The sequence below is a fragment of the Atheta coriaria genome, unplaced genomic scaffold (assembly GCF_025399875.1).
Source record: "Atheta coriaria isolate IRGN ID8LTWV9N9 unplaced genomic scaffold, Caltech_Dcor_3.1 hic_scaffold_8_pilon, whole genome shotgun sequence".
Classification (NCBI taxonomy): domain Eukaryota; kingdom Metazoa; phylum Arthropoda; class Insecta; order Coleoptera; family Staphylinidae; genus Dalotia; species Dalotia coriaria.
The window spans coordinates 2,321,197-2,340,133 of record NW_027045450.1 but is presented as its reverse complement, the minus strand read 5'-3'; the positions used below and the strand labels follow the sequence as shown (position 1 = coordinate 2,340,133).

General features: G+C 40.1%; 1 protein-coding gene and 1 long non-coding RNA gene across 6 annotated transcripts in view; one reads left to right on the top strand and one right to left on the bottom strand.

Annotated features, from left to right (window-relative positions):
• LOC135797194 (cytotoxic granule associated RNA binding protein TIA1) overlaps positions 1-12,211 on the top strand; it is a 90,579-nt gene extending 78,368 nt beyond the window's left edge. For 2 of the 4 annotated variants that reach the window (XM_065309430.1, XM_065309433.1), the window contains 6 exons: positions 4,468-4,570; positions 7,752-7,932; positions 7,995-8,124; positions 8,181-8,353; positions 8,435-8,576; positions 9,709-12,211. In XM_065309430.1, coding sequence (XP_065165502.1) covers positions 4,468-4,570; positions 7,752-7,932; positions 7,995-8,124; positions 8,181-8,353; positions 8,435-8,576; positions 9,709-9,756 — 777 coding nt within the window. In that variant the 3' untranslated portion in view covers positions 9,757-12,211. Of the gene's footprint in view, positions 1-4,467; positions 4,571-7,751; positions 7,933-7,994; positions 8,125-8,180; positions 8,354-8,434; positions 8,577-9,232 lie in introns of all 4 variants that reach the window. The other 2 variants (XM_065309432.1, XM_065309431.1) reach the window with 2 other exon arrangements.
• Positions 1-17,389, bottom strand: part of LOC135797196 (uncharacterized) — a 140,007-nt gene extending 122,618 nt beyond the window's left edge. For both annotated transcript variants that reach the window (XR_010549483.1, XR_010549487.1), the window contains exon 1: positions 17,091-17,389. This is a non-coding gene — a long non-coding RNA (uncharacterized lncRNA). The remainder of the gene's footprint in view (positions 1-17,090) is intronic.
• Between the last annotated feature and the right edge of the window lie 1,548 nt (positions 17,390-18,937).

Here is an 18,937-nt window from a genome sequence, read left to right as displayed (position 1 = left end):
TAGTTTTTGCCGCCATGGGGCTTTATTGTTCCATCGTCTGTTTATTTTTTTAAGGTGAGCAATATTATTTTATACCCACTTGCCTTTGTACGGTACGTATAAATATTATGAATGAATTAATTGTCTCTTTGACGCGCTGTAATTTATGCTTGACTGGTGGTTATTGACGTGGGCTCAAGGGTTTTGAGGTCTACCGTGGATTAGCATATAGAACACGGTGGAAAACAAATTTATTTCGATCCGCAAGAAAATCCGCGACTGTATTTGAGATTTCTAATCAATTTACCTGCAAGCGGATCAAAGTGGTCTTCCAATTCCAACTTCAAAACTAAAACGCTCAAGATCTTGGGAGGTCTTTTGAGGTCGCGTTGAAAGCGCTAGATTAGTACGTACAACACAACTCGTCTCGCACGCGCGGCAAACAAGATGACCAGCCATTTGCTGGAAATGAGATCCATAACCCAGAAACGTAAACCCTCCGGTTGGCACTCTGTTTAGCTCAGCGGGCGGCCCGTAACCAGACCATTGTTTGCGCAAAGCTGTCTCACGATTGTCGAGCGCTTTCTTCGTATTCCCCCACAGCAAACCCTAGTAATTGACACTGCTCTTTTACCAAACGCCCGTCATTAAAGTCCGACCACTCTAATGGACACTTTTGAGCTGCATTTCATTAAGCGCCAAAAATTATCCACATTCTGTATTTTTTCCTGCTGCCAACTTTGGGATCTAATGACGCATAATGTGGATAATTTTCCCTCGATTAACCAATTTCCTATACCCGCAATTTGGTTCAGCCTCTAAAGTACTTTTAACCGACCAAGGAAAATCGTTTATTGTAAAGGACGGGGGTGGGCAATTAGAAATCGTGTTTTTGCTCATGTCCAATGTCCATCTCTGGAAGTATCCGCCTATGTATGTGTGTGTAGAAAGTTTGACCGGCAGCTTACACATCTCATTAATTACCATCATCCCTTCCTGTCCGTGTTTATTCATTCGGTTGCGGGCGGGGAGTGACTTAGCCGAGGCCGATCCGGCTGCTGCGCCGAAAACCGCAAAACGTTAAAGGGAATACTAAACAGGATCCCAGGCGCGGCGCTATGCTAGTGGTGGTATTATATGACTTTTTGTTCCTTCCACCATAGTCTCCAAACTAGGCAATGGAATTGTTTTGCCTCCTTGTTTGTTTTATTAATTACGCTCGGTTCGTCTTGCTTTATATTATCTCCCAGCGCATCTTAGAAAGGGTACAGCAGAACAAAAAGTAACTCTACATATTCCACGCGCATATTAACATTCCACAGCCAAAAATATTTTCACTTAACTCACGCCTCATTCCGCCCAGCGTCTATTGGCGTTTGGTGCTTTTTGTATTCATAACGCACGATTGCATTTTATTTATTGCTATGGGGTTGACGTTTTCGTTATTTTTATTACCCACATTAGGCATTACCGCATCGACTATCGACATCGGGGCCTCGGAGCACGCGCACGCGGGTATAATGTGCGAAAACACGACCCGGGGCGCACAAAATCTGATTGGAATGAAGTTGTCCCCACAGCCCATAAAACATACGATAAAATACAGCGCGTTTAAAGAAAGTGCGACGTAATGGCGATATATATTTTACGTTAACAATGGCCATAAACGCGCCAGTGTAAAACAGGTGATCTTTTTCTATGGGGGACCCAGTCGCGGGCGAAATTCGCGCAGTTATTGCATTATGCAGAGAACTTGCGGTTTGTTTGCTCTCAACGAGCTAAAGTTTCTCGCATGGTGGATGCGCCGGGCGCACACATAAAATATACTTCTTAAAATAACAGCCTGAATAAACCAACAGCGCGCGCGCACGCTTCTCCGAATTAGTTTGGTAAATATTGTTGTTGCTAAAATATGTACCAATTATACGGGGGTGTAAGTTTCGACGCGCGCGAAAAAAGTCATTACTTTGCCAAGATTGGAATGAAGTAGAAGAAATGCAACACGCTCGCAAACATTATTAAACTTGTTCCACCTCCTCTCAGCCAACTCTCCTTTTCCTGCACAGCCACCCTTGAAATGTAAAGTTTACCACCCGCGCGCGCTGTTTGAACGAACTTCCAACTGGGGGATGAAAACTATCCGGTTATATTTGCATTGCGATGCATAAACGTAGGAATCACTTCCTCGTCCCCACGAATATCGAAGAGAGGGCCAAGAGGGCTGAGAAAACAATTACTTAAGCTAGCATTATACTCAGCATTATAGAAGATTTTTATATATAAATGTGTTTTTACTTGTTGACGCCAAAAATGGTGAAGGCGCCGGGCAAATTACGTATTGCGCAACAATATGCGCGTCGCTACGCATTCCGTTGATGGAACCGAAACACCCGCCACCGCCGCCGCATGCCATTCTCTTAACATACTGCAGCGAAAAGAGCGATGCGGCGGCGACGTGCGGTAATGGTGTCGGTGGTGGAGGCGGCTATGCAGCGCGCGTTTTCGATTCACGACGTCTGCATGCGCACACTGCATCTCCACATCCACACAGTATCACAATGAATTTCCACCACCGCCCCCATACATACGTATATATAGTAACTTGCGGTGCATGCCGCATGCCCATTTCAAGTTCGCTTTGTGCGATCGGTTACGGTCGCCCGCGCGGCCGCCGCTACTGCATCAGCTCGCTAACAACATTTAACAACATTTTTATGGCGTTCGCGAAAGAACAACCGCCGTCAGCCGAAACTGCAGCGAGCGTTTTACGATTGCCAACTTCGCGCAAACTTTAACAGTGATTGCAGCCCAGCGCGGAATGTCCTACTATTGATTCAAAACGGAATTATAGCCTTTATCCTCATCACAAACGTGTATAATACATAATATTTAACAAGCAAATAATAATCATCATTAAAATTTTTGGAAAAAATAAAACTTAGCAGATTATCTAGTAACTAGTGAATATTTTACGTTTGAGTTTATGCTCTGCGTTGAATTTACATTAAAACACGCTGCGGTATAATTTTTCTATTCATCGTGCGCGGCTGTCGCGAGTTTACTTTAGTGGCTTGCGCACGTTAAGTTTTTTTTGGAGGCAACTGCAGCACAATGCATACCCTGCCGCCTCCCGAACGAGGACGAATCGAGTTTTACAGCCGTGAGTCCGCCGTAAACCAAATATAAAACAGACGCAAAGCTTCGGCACGCTATGCTCGTCTGCACCACTAATCGATTAGCACAGTCGCCGTGTGCATAACTGCACAGATTCAACACAATGTTATGTCGCCCAGCGCAGAACAATAATTCGGGACGAGTTGTAAACTTGGCCAAGAAGTCCCCATTCGTACAAAATTGGCTAGTTTCTTGAAGTTGAGTGCACTGTGTTCGCAATGTGAGCTCTTGGGGGTTGGTGCGACTGTAAATTTCCACTGCTGCACATTGTGCACAATGCACACGTTTATCGTGGATTATTCACGCGAGCACGTATTATTCGGGGGCAGCACACACGCGTTTCTCTGCGTAGTTGGGGCGGGTCTTCTGGGACGCGTGCATCCCCCAAAGCACACATACACACATACATTATGTAACTATCTGCCTCTCCTAAATTATGCCCAGATCGATAAAGTAGCCACAATCAACAAAGTAATGACCCCCAACCCCTTGAAACCCACCCCGCGCTGCCACCCACCAGATGACCTGGTGTGAGATTCTGTATTTTTTTTCCCTTCACAAAAGCTGTGCGTTTTTTTGCCGCCCACTTTCGTTTAGTTTCTCGCCGTTTCCTTTCCCGTTTAGCTTCGCCCTTTTATACTCTGTTAAGCTCGTGATTATAGAGCCGGCGAGTAAAACAGGAAAAAATGCGCGCACAAAAAGAAAGGAATTAATTCCGGGAGCCGTGTTGTCACATTTTATTTCCTCGCCTGTTCGCATTTTGTCAGATAACGCGTGCGACGACCGAAAAAAAGGAGAAACTGTTTGATTTGCGTGCGTAAGTGTTTGCATTGCGGGTGCTTTCCGGTGGTAAGATTGCATCGGCACGCCGCATTCCGAAAATGTTTCATTGAACTCGATAATACTAATTCAAGCGCGACAGTGTTTACCCCCCGCGCGCAACGTAAGCTTGCGGGCGTTTAATATGACGATTGCGTTCAGATTGGGCCGCGATTGGGCTTGATCGTGACACGTCGTCGTGCGGAAAGCAATTTCGTGCGCGCGCGCGGATGGAAATTCGAGTCCTTGGCGCCCCCACGACTTTGTACAAAGCGCATAGTTGTAGTTCCGCTTGCGAGGGAATTCGATGTGAGGCAACGCGAGGATTTATCGAATTCGAAATATCCAAAGACACAAAAGAAGTTGACGCATTGCTGGCAACCAATAAAATTTGACACGCTGCTCTGCTGAAAAGTCATGTCAAGCAGAAAAAGGTCATTCCGAATTGAAAAATGCATGCAGTGATTTATTGTCAACATTATATTATTGTTTCAGGAGGCTGAAAGTGCCATCGCGGCGATGAATGGCCAGTGGTTGGGGAGTCGCAGCATTCGCACAAATTGGGCCACACGAAAACCTCCAGCTCCAAAAAACGAAGGTGAGACTTTACATCCTTATAACTCCTAAACCAAACATCCCTTAATCTTGGGGAAAAACTCCCTGAATAGAGAATTTTATATAGAATAATAATATTATCATCTTATCAGGTCATACTTTAGGGATCTATAGACAAATTAGTAAAATATGTAGAAAAACATAAATATTTTAGTGTTTTAGTTGAAATTTTGCTGACTAAACATCCCTTAATCTTGGGGAAAAACTCCCTGAATAGAGAATTTTATATAGAATAATAATATTATCATCTTATCAGGTCATACTATAGGGATCTATAGACAAATTAGTAAAATATGTAGAAAAACATAAATATTTTAGTGTTTTAGTTGAAATTTTGCTGACTAAACATCCCTTAATCTTGGGGAAAAACTCCCTGAATAGAGAATTTTATATAGAATAATAATATTATCATCTTATCAGGTCATACTTTAGGGATCTATAGACAAATTAGTAAAATATGTAGAAAAACATAAATATTTTAGTGTTTTAGTTGAAATTTTGCTTACTAAACATCCCTTAATCTTGGGGAAAAACTCCCTGAATAGGGAATTTTATATAGAATAATAATATTATCATCTTATCAGGTCATTCTTTAGGGATCTATAGACAAATTAGTAAAATATGTAGAAAAACATAAATATTTTAGTGTTTTAGTTGAAATTTTGCTGATCTTAAAGAGGAAATTAGAGTATAATGTAAAAATTAAAGTTTCCACATCATATTTCATCGTAATCAAACAAAAGAACTATATAACGCAACAATAACATGATGATAGTATCAAGCCGCGTGTTATAATCGCTCTGTTTCACCCACCACGCTCGATATTTAATCAGATTATGTACTTTGCGGTGCATTCAGCGCGTTTTGCTTCAACACTTTGTTCGCCACTCGACACTTTCGATTCATGAAATCACACCGCGTAAATATAACGCGAAATACAACGAATTCTATTCTCCACCGAAAACCCCTAGCGCGCACACCATTTAAATATAATCAACTTGGAAATTTCATCGGGCGCGCGCATATTTTCCGAAGCTCATTGAATGGGACGTCGCAACATAAACATTGACTTAATAGAAACGAAAGCTGCGCCGTGAGAGAAATAATATTGAAATAATTTTGCATTCGTGCGCGCGCGTACGTGCACGCACGACGAGCTTGTGCATTATTGAGCGCCTCGCGGGGCGCATACCTTTCCGCGAAGAATGGGCGAATCTCGAAAACTTACGTATTCTTTTGGCCCGGCGCGCACGTGAATATGTAATGCGTGTCCCTCGCAGGCATACGCCGCCGACGAAACGAAACAGCGAGTCCTGACAGGCTCGGAATTGCTACTTGATTGGGTCAACCGGGCGCGCCGCTCTGCACAGCGAGAGAAGAGAAAAAAAAACCAACGCGTACAAACCCGGAAGCGGTTGGCGTTGAAGGTCTTCGGGGAGCACCGCAGCGCCGAAAAATTCCGCCGACTTTATGAGACATGTAATCTTTGGCGAGACATGTTACTTACTGTCACATACAGTTCCACGCGGCGCCTCCACCAATTTTTTGTATTTCCTTTGGAAAATTATTTCGTTTAACCAAAGATTGCTTTCTTCGGTGGCGTGCGTGCGCGAGCGTGTGAAATCCAGCTCAGCGTTTTGTTTATTTTCAATTTTTGCGTTTGGGATTTGGAAAATCTGATATAAATCTGATATACTTATATATCCGACACCCAAGTGTAGGGAATATATGTGGAGTTCACTTGCTTTCAATTAAAACTTGTATGGGGTAGACATTAATCGAATTGCGAGGTTACATTTTAAACTCTAGCGGAAAACTTTTTACGATCCGGGTATGATATCAAAAATTGTTTTCCTAATTGGAAAACTCAGTCAAGACAATCGTGCGCCAAAAATTTTATTTGCGCCGAAATATAATTTCGCCTCCTCCCTGTTTGGGAAATCATGTCGTGACGGCGCAATTTGGCACACATGTAATTTCTGCGCGCCTCGTTTCCGTTGATTGCGCTGCACACGCGCACGCGGAAGTCGGTCGTGCCGCACGAAAAACGCAGCGCCACTAATTCCGGATGGATGATAAAGATGTCCGACTTTCGGCAACGGGGCGCGTAAGCCCCCCGCATTATCCCTCTGTCTCTTTGTATTGCGGAAAGGTGGTTTTACAACGCATCATCAGAATCAGGATCATCAGCAATCCCGGAAGTAAAAATAATCAAAGATTACACAAAAATTTTCCACCTGATTGATTACTCAATGTAAAAGTTTTAAGAATATGTTTATTTCCATCATAGTCACCTAATGCCTGCCGTCAAATCCGGAACATCCGCATTGCGCAGAGTCATACAGTAAACGAGCACTCGTAAAATCCGCGACGTTATGACCCAAAGCATAGTCTTGTTCTTGGACGCTCGGATTCGGATTCATTTTCGCGCCGGCTGCAAGTTGGTTATCACCCCGCGGGACGTGCGTGCGTGCTGCCGACTTGAGTCACGACAAAAACCGAACACGAACACGCGACTCGTTCGTTTTTATTTTTTAAACACGTATTAAATATGCCTCGCGGAAAGGAAGCAACGTCAAAGCTCGACCCTCACCACTGGACGACGAGTTTGTGGCCAACTTTCGGTAATTGCTACCAGCGACACTGGAAGCGAGCAGTTTTTAACGTCAAAGATAACGTTTTATTGGCGCGTGCACGCCCGTTATCGCTTTACATTTTGAAACGTTCATGTTTCAACTGCGGGTGAAAAGGTACGAGCAGCACAATTACGTATTATGCACTTTAGCTCAACCATCATTGAATTTTAGCCGGGGTGGTGTATTATACAGGGCACTCTGCATACCAAATGCGAAAATTATACCCAGTTCCGCCAAGTTCTACGGTTCCGGGATGCACAATAACTTCATTCAAAGCGAACAATGCGCGCGCCCGAAATTACCGACAGTTGCCGAGAGTCGTGCCGAGAATAGGTTCATCAGTAAGTTGCCTGTCATCTCATTAGTCGGGGCGCCCGAAATCAATCATGAACAAAAACACTTCGCTCACTTCGCTTTATTAAAAGCGCTCATTCATTTCTGCCGGTGATCGCTGCGCCTGTCAAACAAGTTTCATTGGTGGGGGGGCACCAAACGTGCCATCTATATATGAGTGATTTATTGTTACAGTAAATTCCAAACCATTGACGTTCGACGAGGTGTACAATCAAAGCAGTCCCACCAATTGCACCGTGTACTGTGGAGGCATTACCAATGGCCTCACCGAGGAGCTGATGCAGAAAACATTCGCACCTTTTGGTACAATTCAGGAAATTCGTGTTTTTAAGGAAAAGGGCTACGCATTCGTACGGTAAGTGACCTGAATTCTATTGATTCCAAGGGTGGGTCATTAGTGGATTGATTTTTTTTCAGTTTTTCCACAAAAGAATCCGCCACCCATGCGATTGTAGCTGTGCATAACACAGACATCAACGGGCAGGTCGTCAAGTGCTCGTGGGGCAAAGAATCGGGTGATCCCAACAATGCCCCTGTCCCTGGACAAGTAAATATTAACTTTTACAGGTCCAAAACAAATAGTTATGTTATTTTTCTATTTAGGCGCTAGCCGGAACGCAGTATCCTTATGGAGCCTACAGTCAGCAATTAGGATATTGGTATCCGCAGAGTTTTCCGACCACAGCCGCCGCCGCCCAAATGCAGGGCCAGTTCCTGCAAGGTATGCAAGGCTACACTTACGGCCAATTCGCTGGCTACCAGCAATCGTACATGGGGTAAGTGTCTCTACAAGTGTCCACATAAGCACCTCGGATAACAGCTTCCTAACCACACTGGACGTCTATTTCTCGCTTTAGCAGAATGGGCATGCAAGTGCCGACCACCTGGCAGGGCATTCCCGGCCAGCCGCAGATCCCCACGACACCGCAGCAGATGGCGACGCCCGGCGCCGCAGCTCTGCAGCAGCCCGGACTGGTGTTTCCGATTCAACAATACCAAGTGAGTATTACCCACAACAGCTAGCATGCACATCTGACCCACATATGCTTGCAATAAATACGCTTGCGAGGAGAGTGAATGATAGTTGTGTGAGTGTGGAATATAGCATGCGATAGTTTACATAACCATCAAACCCACACATAAGTAGTATACTACTGAAGTTTCTAAGAGATGAGAGATGAGGTCCTAGAAACGGAAGTAATAGACTACCAGATGCCAGGTGACTTGAGCTGGCATGAGCTGATAGTGGTATCTACTCTGCATTGTTCTTACTTTGTTGTGATATGCCCTTCTACTACTCTCTATCTGCCCACATGATCCCCCCCGACTGTCGGGGCACTCATTTATTCATGTATTCATTCAAAGCGTTCCTTCCATCTATGCTCATACAATATTTAGCGGCGAGTTCGATTTCGGCTTCCGGGCCGACATCGATGCTCGCCGCGCGATTTTCCACTCACACACAAATACCAACACACACACACATACACGTACAGATGAAATCCCAAACGAGCACGATGCATGCGAATTAGTCTCGAAACAGCTTGTGTCCGGATGGCGGCATTCGCATCCCCCTTCTCTTTCTCTACAAAACTCAACTGGTTCTTTCCTTAGCCGGGGGTTTCTCTTCTAAACTAGGCTTTTTCTTCTTTCAGGCTCAATAATGAAACACACATATTAGTCAACCAACCAACATAGTGATATTTTAATACAAGAAAATACACTCCGCGCGCACTAGATTCGAAATAATCGCGGGGACGTTTGTGCCAAAATAACTAAAACCCCTTTTCCCGCCAGCACAAAAATACTCTAAACCTGCAACCTGTGTTGGAATTGTGTGAATGCTGAGAGCAAGCGTGGAACCTGCACCGCACGTGTGGCCGGCCCCGACGCTAGCAAAGAAGAATGTTATTCATGGGAGATAGAAAGGGAGAGAGAGAGAAAGAGTGTCGAGGCCTAGGCTAGTTCACGCTTACCACCCAGTTCACTAGTTCTCACACTATAACCACAACCACACACCTGATCACACTCTGGTTTGTGCATGAGGCGCGAGCGCGTCGCCAAAAACCCCACCATCCACCATCACCACCACCACCCCTCAACACCCCCTGATGTGAGGTCTGTTTGGCAGCTCGCGGACGAAGAGTGGCTGGCGCCCAGCCTTACCCTAGTACCTTAAAGAATCACCATCGCCCGGGACTGGGGGACGACCTGCTGCTGCTGCTCCTGCTGCAACACTACAATCATTCCGGTCGTAAGTTGATTATCATGTGTTGGATGGAACGGATTCACCCGAAACACTCACACACACACACACATACACACACAGACATACAGAGACAGACGAAACGAAGCCGTATTAAAATAAAATATTGAATTGCATTCCGAGATGCGGATTCAGACATTGTGTTACTCGTACTATTGCGGTATAGTGTTAATAATACTACATGTTAAACATGTTTTAGGCGTATAAGAGTTTATATTTATAAAGATTGGCCTCCACAGCCTACTGTTTCAGTTTCCTGTTTAACCTTGTACAAACTTGCGTAGCATAGGAGAACTAATTACCAGATGATAAGTTATAAATAAATGAATATAAATATATAAATAACAAAACAAACAAAATATATGAATATAAATATATATATACAAAAACAAAATGAGGAGAACGATGATGAAGATGATGAAAACCAACATTAAAAACATTACAATTAGCTAGATCAGAAACCAAAAGAAAAAAAACGGCAAAATATTATACAGGGTGTTGTGTAGCGCAACATCCTGTATTATGAAACATACAACGATCCGATGTCTGGCGCAGAGAGGGAGAAGATTAGCAGCTAGAGGTAGATTAATTTGATGGCCAGCGTCGGAAATCTAGCCGAATATAAATAATGTAATATTAATGTACATATGCAGAGAGATATCGCGATTGAGGCAGTCTTGTGATGTCAGAATATATAGGGTGTGGACTCGTCCCGGCGTCAGAGAGGCAACAACATACAAAAAAACCAACAATATGCGATATATATACATAGCTTAAACGTGATATCGCAAACACAAAAAAAAATCCGAACATTTTATATAATAATATATATAACATGTGAATGGTGGAAAGTTTTGATACAAGATTTAACAAGTATACCGGCGACTATATATATATACATACATATAATTATATATATATGGGATAGGTATATCTAGTGTTTAGATAGCCGATACGACGAGTATTAATTAGCATTTATATATTAAAGTATAAACTATAAATAGCTATATATGTTCGTTGAAAGACAAGTATAAATATATGAATATATTTAAACTCGCACGCAAACAAAAAAATAAAAAAAACTGTAGAAGCACCTTATAAATGTAAACGGCTGTTTTTAGTGTTATAAGTGTAAAGGAACCACGTGCCCTGCCCAAAAAAATGTGTTGTGTACAAACAAAAAAAAAACCTAATAATATCAACGACTCGTGTGTTGACTCTTCAATATTGCATTTGTTTCATTCGATGGTTGTGCTATATAAAAACAAAAAACATGTTCGTCAGATGGTCAATTAAATAAGATGGTCAATGATGATGAAGATGATGAAGAAAATCGTTTGATTCGCCGCCCAGTGTCCCCCGCATTGGCCCCACGCCCGTGGATTATTAACTAGAGCCTCATATATTTTCCTTATCCTGGTTTGCTTACGCCCGACCAAGTTACCCTTATCCATTATTCGGCACACTCGGGTGGAAACTTCTTTATCCGATGCGAAGGTCCGGTCTTCTGCGCCAACCCCCACTCCAAACTCGGCATTTGCATATTTATCTCGCCAAAACGAAATATCGTACTCTGTGATAAGCACGGCCCGCAATCATTATTATGATATAGATGCACCAACCCCTTTTCACAATCATCCACTGTAATTGAAAGCAATACTTGATTTTATTCGATGTTTCACATATCATCGACTCGGGGTCCTGGGGGACTGTCTGGGGGTGAAAAAATCGATGATGATTTACAATGCATTTAAATTGCTACGCGGAATTCGATCCTCCAAAACAAAACTGGTCAATATTTGCATCATATCCTCAGTTGGTTGCGTTTGTTATATGTGCGCTTCGAATTTTTGTCATTGCGGAAGAAACCAAGGGCCAAAACAAAAACACACACACATATTAGTCGTGGCAGTAGGTAGGACAATGAACGAGACGATGATTTTAGATGATTTGTATAGTTTTTCACCGTGTATTATTAAAATTTTGTATGATTGCGATGAAGAAGATGATAAAATCAAAAAAAGTGTTATTCGTTTGTTTCTAATTTCTGAAGTTACGAGTTGAAAACCGTTCAGAGCGTGCAGAAAGGTGATGACATTGTAAAGGACAAAAATATATTATATATAAAATGAAATAATTCTTAATGCGACGAGCGGTGAGAGAAAAACTACCGAAATTTGATGAAAAAAAAATCACAAAAAACCCAACAACATTGTAAAGTTAGATAGAGAAACATATTATACTGCGCTGAAACATCCGAAAAATTGACAGAAGCAGATGAAGAGTGGAAGAAATTGTAACCAAAAACAAAAAAACCTAGAACATTATAAGTAGAGAAATGGAATTGAAATAAAGACAGTTATAAAGATTGTGTGTACGATGGGTTTCTTTGTCTATTCGTTCGCAGTTTACCTTGTGTTTCTAAGTCTACGTCTACCTCTTTTGCGATTCAGGGACTAACCTTTTTGCAGTGGAACCAGACCAGACCAGAATATGTAAGTACCCCTCGCAAGCAAACGGTAACTGTTTTCAGTGCGCTCTGTGTCTATTTTGCGCAGCAGTAATGTAATGTTCCTTTGTGCCCGTGGAAAGATTCGACACGCATCGTGCATGTTGGGGAGACAACCGGTTTCCACTGGAAATTGCACCCTCACACAACAAGGAGCAGCACGACGGGCCGAAACGAACCGTAATATTTCCATCCACCTTACTGTAGTATATACCTTATTCTTGCTGTTTGCTGCCGGTGGAATGTGCGCACGTTTACTTGCCGGGGCGGTAACATAGCGTAAGACCTTCGGGGGCGGCTGTGTGGCGCTGCGGCAACAATACGTTATTTATCTCGCTTCAAAAATCACAACAATTCGCATGATATTCGCGTTTTCCAAGCGAGCAACAAAAGATTCAAACCTTTACATTCACTTTTCTTGACTTAATCTTTTATCAATTAAAATCCAAATTGGGTTAAATCCAAAACAATAAACCAGTTAATCAAATTGGCCTACGCTCGATTTCATAAACTGGAAATATTGACGGAATTCAATTATTCAATTACCCTTCTAGCGCGCGTGTCGACTCGCCGAGGAATGAATTTGCTTTTTCATCAGGCGCCCGAGATGCGACGTAATTCGGCGCCTGATGTGTTTACTCTTGACACGTTTTATCAATTCGAAGACAAAGCCTCCGCGACGTGACGAATAAACGAACGGCGGCAGGAGAACAGCGACGAAAGGCAAAACGTACTTTCAAATCCTTGCTCGTCGACGTCAAACTGTTGCATTGCTCGGCGCAATTCTCGCTTTGTTTCAACTCTCAACTTTCGACTGATGAAATAAATTCGTTTGATTAAACTTCAATCAATCTACAAATACGGCAACATCATGTTTTACTGTATTTTATAGAAAACTGTTGAAAGTTTATATTTTTCTTCAATTACAAAGCATTTCTTTAAAAAACATTCGATATTTTCCGATCAGATGATGTTATTTTAGCTCTCTCAACTGATTTTACCTCTTGAAAAGATTCTTAACAATATACGATACATGACAACCTTCTAAACTCTTTAAAACAACCTTAAATCAACCCTTGAAAAACGTTTTATGTTTTATTTAAGAAAAACGCTTTGTATACAACAAACAAAAATAAATTATAATATATTATTGTTTAATAACGTAAATAAATACATTTACTAGATGAATTTTATTATCCCAACCCCTAAATACCATAAAAACCACTTTTAATAGCTTTTTAAAAAATTGAATGATTTTAGTATAATTTTAATGCAAATAAACATTAAACTCTCGAAATATCTGCCGCTGGATATTCCAATTCATAGTTTAAATGTTTGCTTTTCAATCGGCTGATTAATAATTAATTATTATCAGATTAATGTAAATTAATTTCACAATAATGCGACCATTTAATAATTATATGCGAAACAAGCAGCGATTTGAAAACGCAATAAATACGAACGAATGATTTTAATGCCCGCCACAGGTCCGGTGAGCCGGCTACACATTAAATATGCTCGCCGCCCCCGACCGCGCTGACAAAAGAGGATGTCACGTTTATTTATCAATGTTTGGTCGATTGATTCGGTCGCAGCGCAACGCCACGCAGTCGAAACGTGTAAATTCAATCGTCGCATCGTAATATTCATGCGTGGTTTCTTTCGGGCTTTGACGACAAATCGAATTTATTGTGCGCAATGCGCCACCCGGCCCACCCCCACACCGGATGTGATATAATTTACGACCGAATTCCGAATTGTTTTGCTTTTGATTTCGAAATAGATGGGCGAATTCAATGTGTGTGTACATTATGCGGAAAATGTATTTCTGTAGAATATTCTGTTTCAAAAACATTAGTAATGGGGTCTGGTGAGTGCCGCCCACGGCAAGAAATGTGTATGAAATTTTATCATTTTCGTTTCGACACAATGCTACACTAATGATTCGCGCACGCGGTGTGTGTAGCAACTACAAAAACGCGGCGTGCTCATTTGCACACATTTTGTTCGAAAATATTTATCTTTTGCCCGCTCGCGCGCACTGAACAAAATCAACAAACGTTGGCGCTGGGGTAGTTTCTGGGGGCCGTTTATAAATTTCGCTATTTTTATTATGCTCCATTACAAATATTGTTTCAACCCGTTTCGGGCCAATTGCTGTTTTATACCGACATAAATTAATATCGCGCGTTTTCTCATTTCAATATTCTCACTATTAAAACATTTTTCGCGGTGGAAAAAAAATTTTGCGTTGTTTGTAATATAATCTAATAACTCGAATGCGCTGCATGGAAATTTCTATTATTTAATTTGGGTGCCCACAAGCGGACGCCATTGTTGTCGCAATTACATTGTGAATTGTTTAAAAATATTTAGATAAACATGAGCATGCCGGCTGGAGCAATGAAGCAGCCGTAGTAGACAAAGAGCAAATTTCCGGCAGCGCGAAAAATTCGCAACCTCATTTCGCCCGCAGGCAATCACCGCCACTGTTACCGCCGCCGCCGCTGCCGCCGCCCGCGGCTACTAAACCAACCCGCTGTTCGCATAGATGAATTTCCACTCTCTTCATTTTTTAATAACGTCGGTTGTATTAAAAACTCTAGCACTCACTGGCCATCTTGGTGCGTGCGTCAATTATCCACGTGGTTTTTGATGTACCTGTTTGAGTTGGAGTTGCGCGCAACCAACTCAACACACGTTCGGTTCCCAGGGGTGTAGGGATGGTGGGGTATTTTTTGCGTTGCTCCCGCGGGCGCTTGCAATTAGCAGCCGACCTGGTACACATTACCGGCCATGATCGATACGAGTGTATCAAACCACCCCTTCTTCCGGCAGCACACGACGCAAAAAATATTTATTGTAATCTCTCCACGTGCATGAGGAAACAAAGAATATTAATCAATCACGTTTTGCGCCCTCCAGGCCACAAAAATCATCCGAATCCAAATTTAAACTGCGATATTTATTTATTTTTTAATTTTTTAAAAATAGTTGTAAATCCACTGCAGAACAATTACTTTGGCGATCAATCGAAGATAAAAAATAGCGCGCATGTTAAAAAAGAAGGAAAGCCGTAAGCTAGCAGCGCTTATTTATTCATAGCGCTTTTGTTTTTGCCGCACCCGCCACCCCCATACGTTATAAACACCGCGGCACGCACCCGCCAGCGTTCTTTTCCTTTGTGCGTTTCTTCTTTCTCCACCGAATCGGCTTATCAATATTCCTCGCCCGGCTGCACATTCTGCATTTATTTTTCAGACGGCGCTCATATCGCATGCATGCTAAGATAAATTGTTCATGTCGTGCGTAATATCCACCGCGCATAAAAACTATGCAACCCAATACACAATATACACAAAGCTAGGTTAGGTACAAAGTAACTACCGACAAGATATTATTCGTGGTTACTCCAATCTGTCAATTAGCAATGAAATAATGGAGCGTCTAATAGATGATGAAGATATCGATGGCGATATCGTGAATCTTGATTTGGATATAGATTTGCGTAATTATCAATTCATCGGAATTTACTGCCACACAAATCACATCTCAGGTAACTGCATTTATATTATACAATGTATATATTAATAAAGTGCAGCGTGTAATTGACAACGTATCCATTTTGATATTTTTAATTTTTGTTTTTGTGAAAGCAGCATTGGCAATATCAAATTTAATTTAGCTTTTATAAATATACAAAAAGCTTTGAACTTTGCGCTGGTTTTTTTACAGTTTTGAATAAATATTTATATATTTATATCTATAGTAAAATGAAACACGCATTTTCAACACTTTTTTTGCATGGAATCAATAAAAAACTCCGGCTTTAACGCGTCAGCTTAATTGAAAATATTTTTTGTTTAATAGATCAACAAATATTCAAAAATGTGTTTTATATAGTTTATATAAAATTTAGTATTATATTTTCGGGTCATAATCACCTAATTTATAACTTGTATCGGTAAAATATATTGAATAATTAAATTATTTTATGTATTCTGTATGATATTCTATGGAATACATGTAAAATCAAACATTCAAAGTGAATATTGTTTGTTTTCGTTTTTATCTTGTAACTTTTTTGGTGCGTGCATCGCGTGATTCTCTACTCCACATAAACCAGTCACCCGTAGGTGTAGGTACAATGCGAATTTAACACATAAAACTACATGGTATTGACATCTATGATGAAACTATAGAGTTATGTAGGTGTTTATATCAAACTAGAGCTGAGTTCATTCCGCGCGCGCATTTTTCAGCTTGCTTAACTCACACCACCAACAAACCAGTTCCTGAGAGATAAGAACAACACTTCGCTATACTTCTATGCGTGTTTACAAGTAAAAGATTTACACATTTTATATTTATTCAATTCCTTAACATTATTAAAAATATTTCTTTTGATTTAAAATTCAAGAAACATTCATAATATGTTTTGTATTACATTTGTTTTATAAAATAAGGTAATCATTACCTAATTTATAATTTGCCCAGCTTAAATATATTAAATAATCCAGTTTTTAATGTGTTGTGAGTGAATGATATTATTCCGAATATTTGTGAAATAAAACTTTCCATTGTAAATATTGTTTGTTTTGATTTTTTTTCTCTTGATTTTCTTGCGTATATTGCGCGATCTCACACAGCACGCGCCTCTACATTCAATTCTTAAGTTATCTCAACTGTTGGTGCCGACGCGAATTAAATCCGATTTTTAATTATATTATTATCCTACCTTATATAAAATTTTCCGAAGTCTCGTTGTCTTCAAACCAATGGGCACTATCACTAACACTTGTAATTTAGAAGATGTCCGTAACCGAAAATTTTCGAAAAAAATTGATTAAACACTTAGTTAAGAATGTTTAATGCCTTCTGTTCTATCACTTTTAGTTTATGAGATATTCGAGAATGAAAAGTACGTCTCCACTCTCAACGCGAGGTAAACACACTGATGCATAAATACGCACTCAACAAACAAACGAACTAACCACCAGGTGTGCGATGCGAATTTAGTGCACAAAACTGCATCGTATTGACATCTACTATGAAACTATAGAGTTATACTCGTATAGATGCAAATATCAAGCTAGAGCTGAGCTCGTTGCGCACGCAGCTCTCGGCTTAACTCACACCACCCTCAAACTAGTTGCTATCAATAACAAAGAAACTAAGAATGATTTCACACAAGTACGAGCGATACGTACGATATTCGCGTGTCCATATAAACGCTCTAGGAATGTATGTAGCATGTAGTATGTATACAAAACAATTTTATGTACAATAGATTAACAAATATTCAAAATAAAAGATATTTTAAATATACTATTATATTTTTTGCTTTAATAAGATAATTATCACCTAATTAATAACTTGTACCATTTAAACATATCAGATAATTAAATTCTTTAATGTACCATGTGTGACATTATACGGAATGCATGAAAAATCAAACGATTCAAAGTGAATATTGTATGTTTTGATGTTTATCTCTTGACTTTTTTGCGCGTGCATCGCGTGATTCTCAACTACATACAAACAGTTACCCGTAGTTGTACGAGGCAAATTTAACGCATAAAACTGCATCCTATGTACATCTACTTTGAAACCATAGAGTTATATCCAGATATTCGTATCAAGCCTAAGCTAAGCACATGGAGCACGCGCATTTTTATGCTTAACTCACACCACTCTCAAACTAGTTGTTATCAAAAATCAAGAAACTAAGAATGATTTGACACTAATATATTTGCGTTTCCGTACAAACGCTTTAGGAATGTATAAATCCAGAATAATATTTTGCATAATATATCAACAAATATTCAAAATAAAATAATTTTCATTGTTTTTAAAATATACTATTCTATTTTATTTATAGAATAAGATTATAATTACATAATTCATTACTCGTAGCATTTAAATAAATAAGATAATTCTTCGTCATGATATTATACGCAATACTTGTAAAATCAAACAATTCAAAGAGAATATTGTTTGTTTTGGTTTTTATCTCTTAACTTTTTGTGCGTGGATCGCGTGATTCTCTACTACATTCAAATCAGTCACCCGTAGGTGTACAATGCGAATTTAATGCACAAAACTGCATCGTATTGACATCTATCATGAAACTATAGAATTATATTCAAGTTTATATCAAACTAGAGCTGAGCTCATTCCGCGCGCGCATTTATCTGCTTTTCTCTTTGTATCTAAAGTCATTTACGAATAAAAACAACTGACTTAGTAAGATTTCATGTAATTATAAGTGACAAAAATAGGCATTTGTATATCAATTCTCTACAAATGCATATAGCATTAGATAAATTTAAAATATTTTTTTGTCATAATATTTCAATAAATATGAAAAATGTGTTTTATATAGGCATTTATAATATTTTATATTATTTTTATTATATTTTTCTATAAAATCGGGTGATAATCATCAAATTTATTACATGTTCCACTTTAATATATTAAATACTTAAAATAGTTATTTATTCCCCATGATACTATGCGGAATACATGTAAAATCAAACATTTTAAAGTGAATATTGCTTGTTTTGGTTTTTATCTCTTAACTTT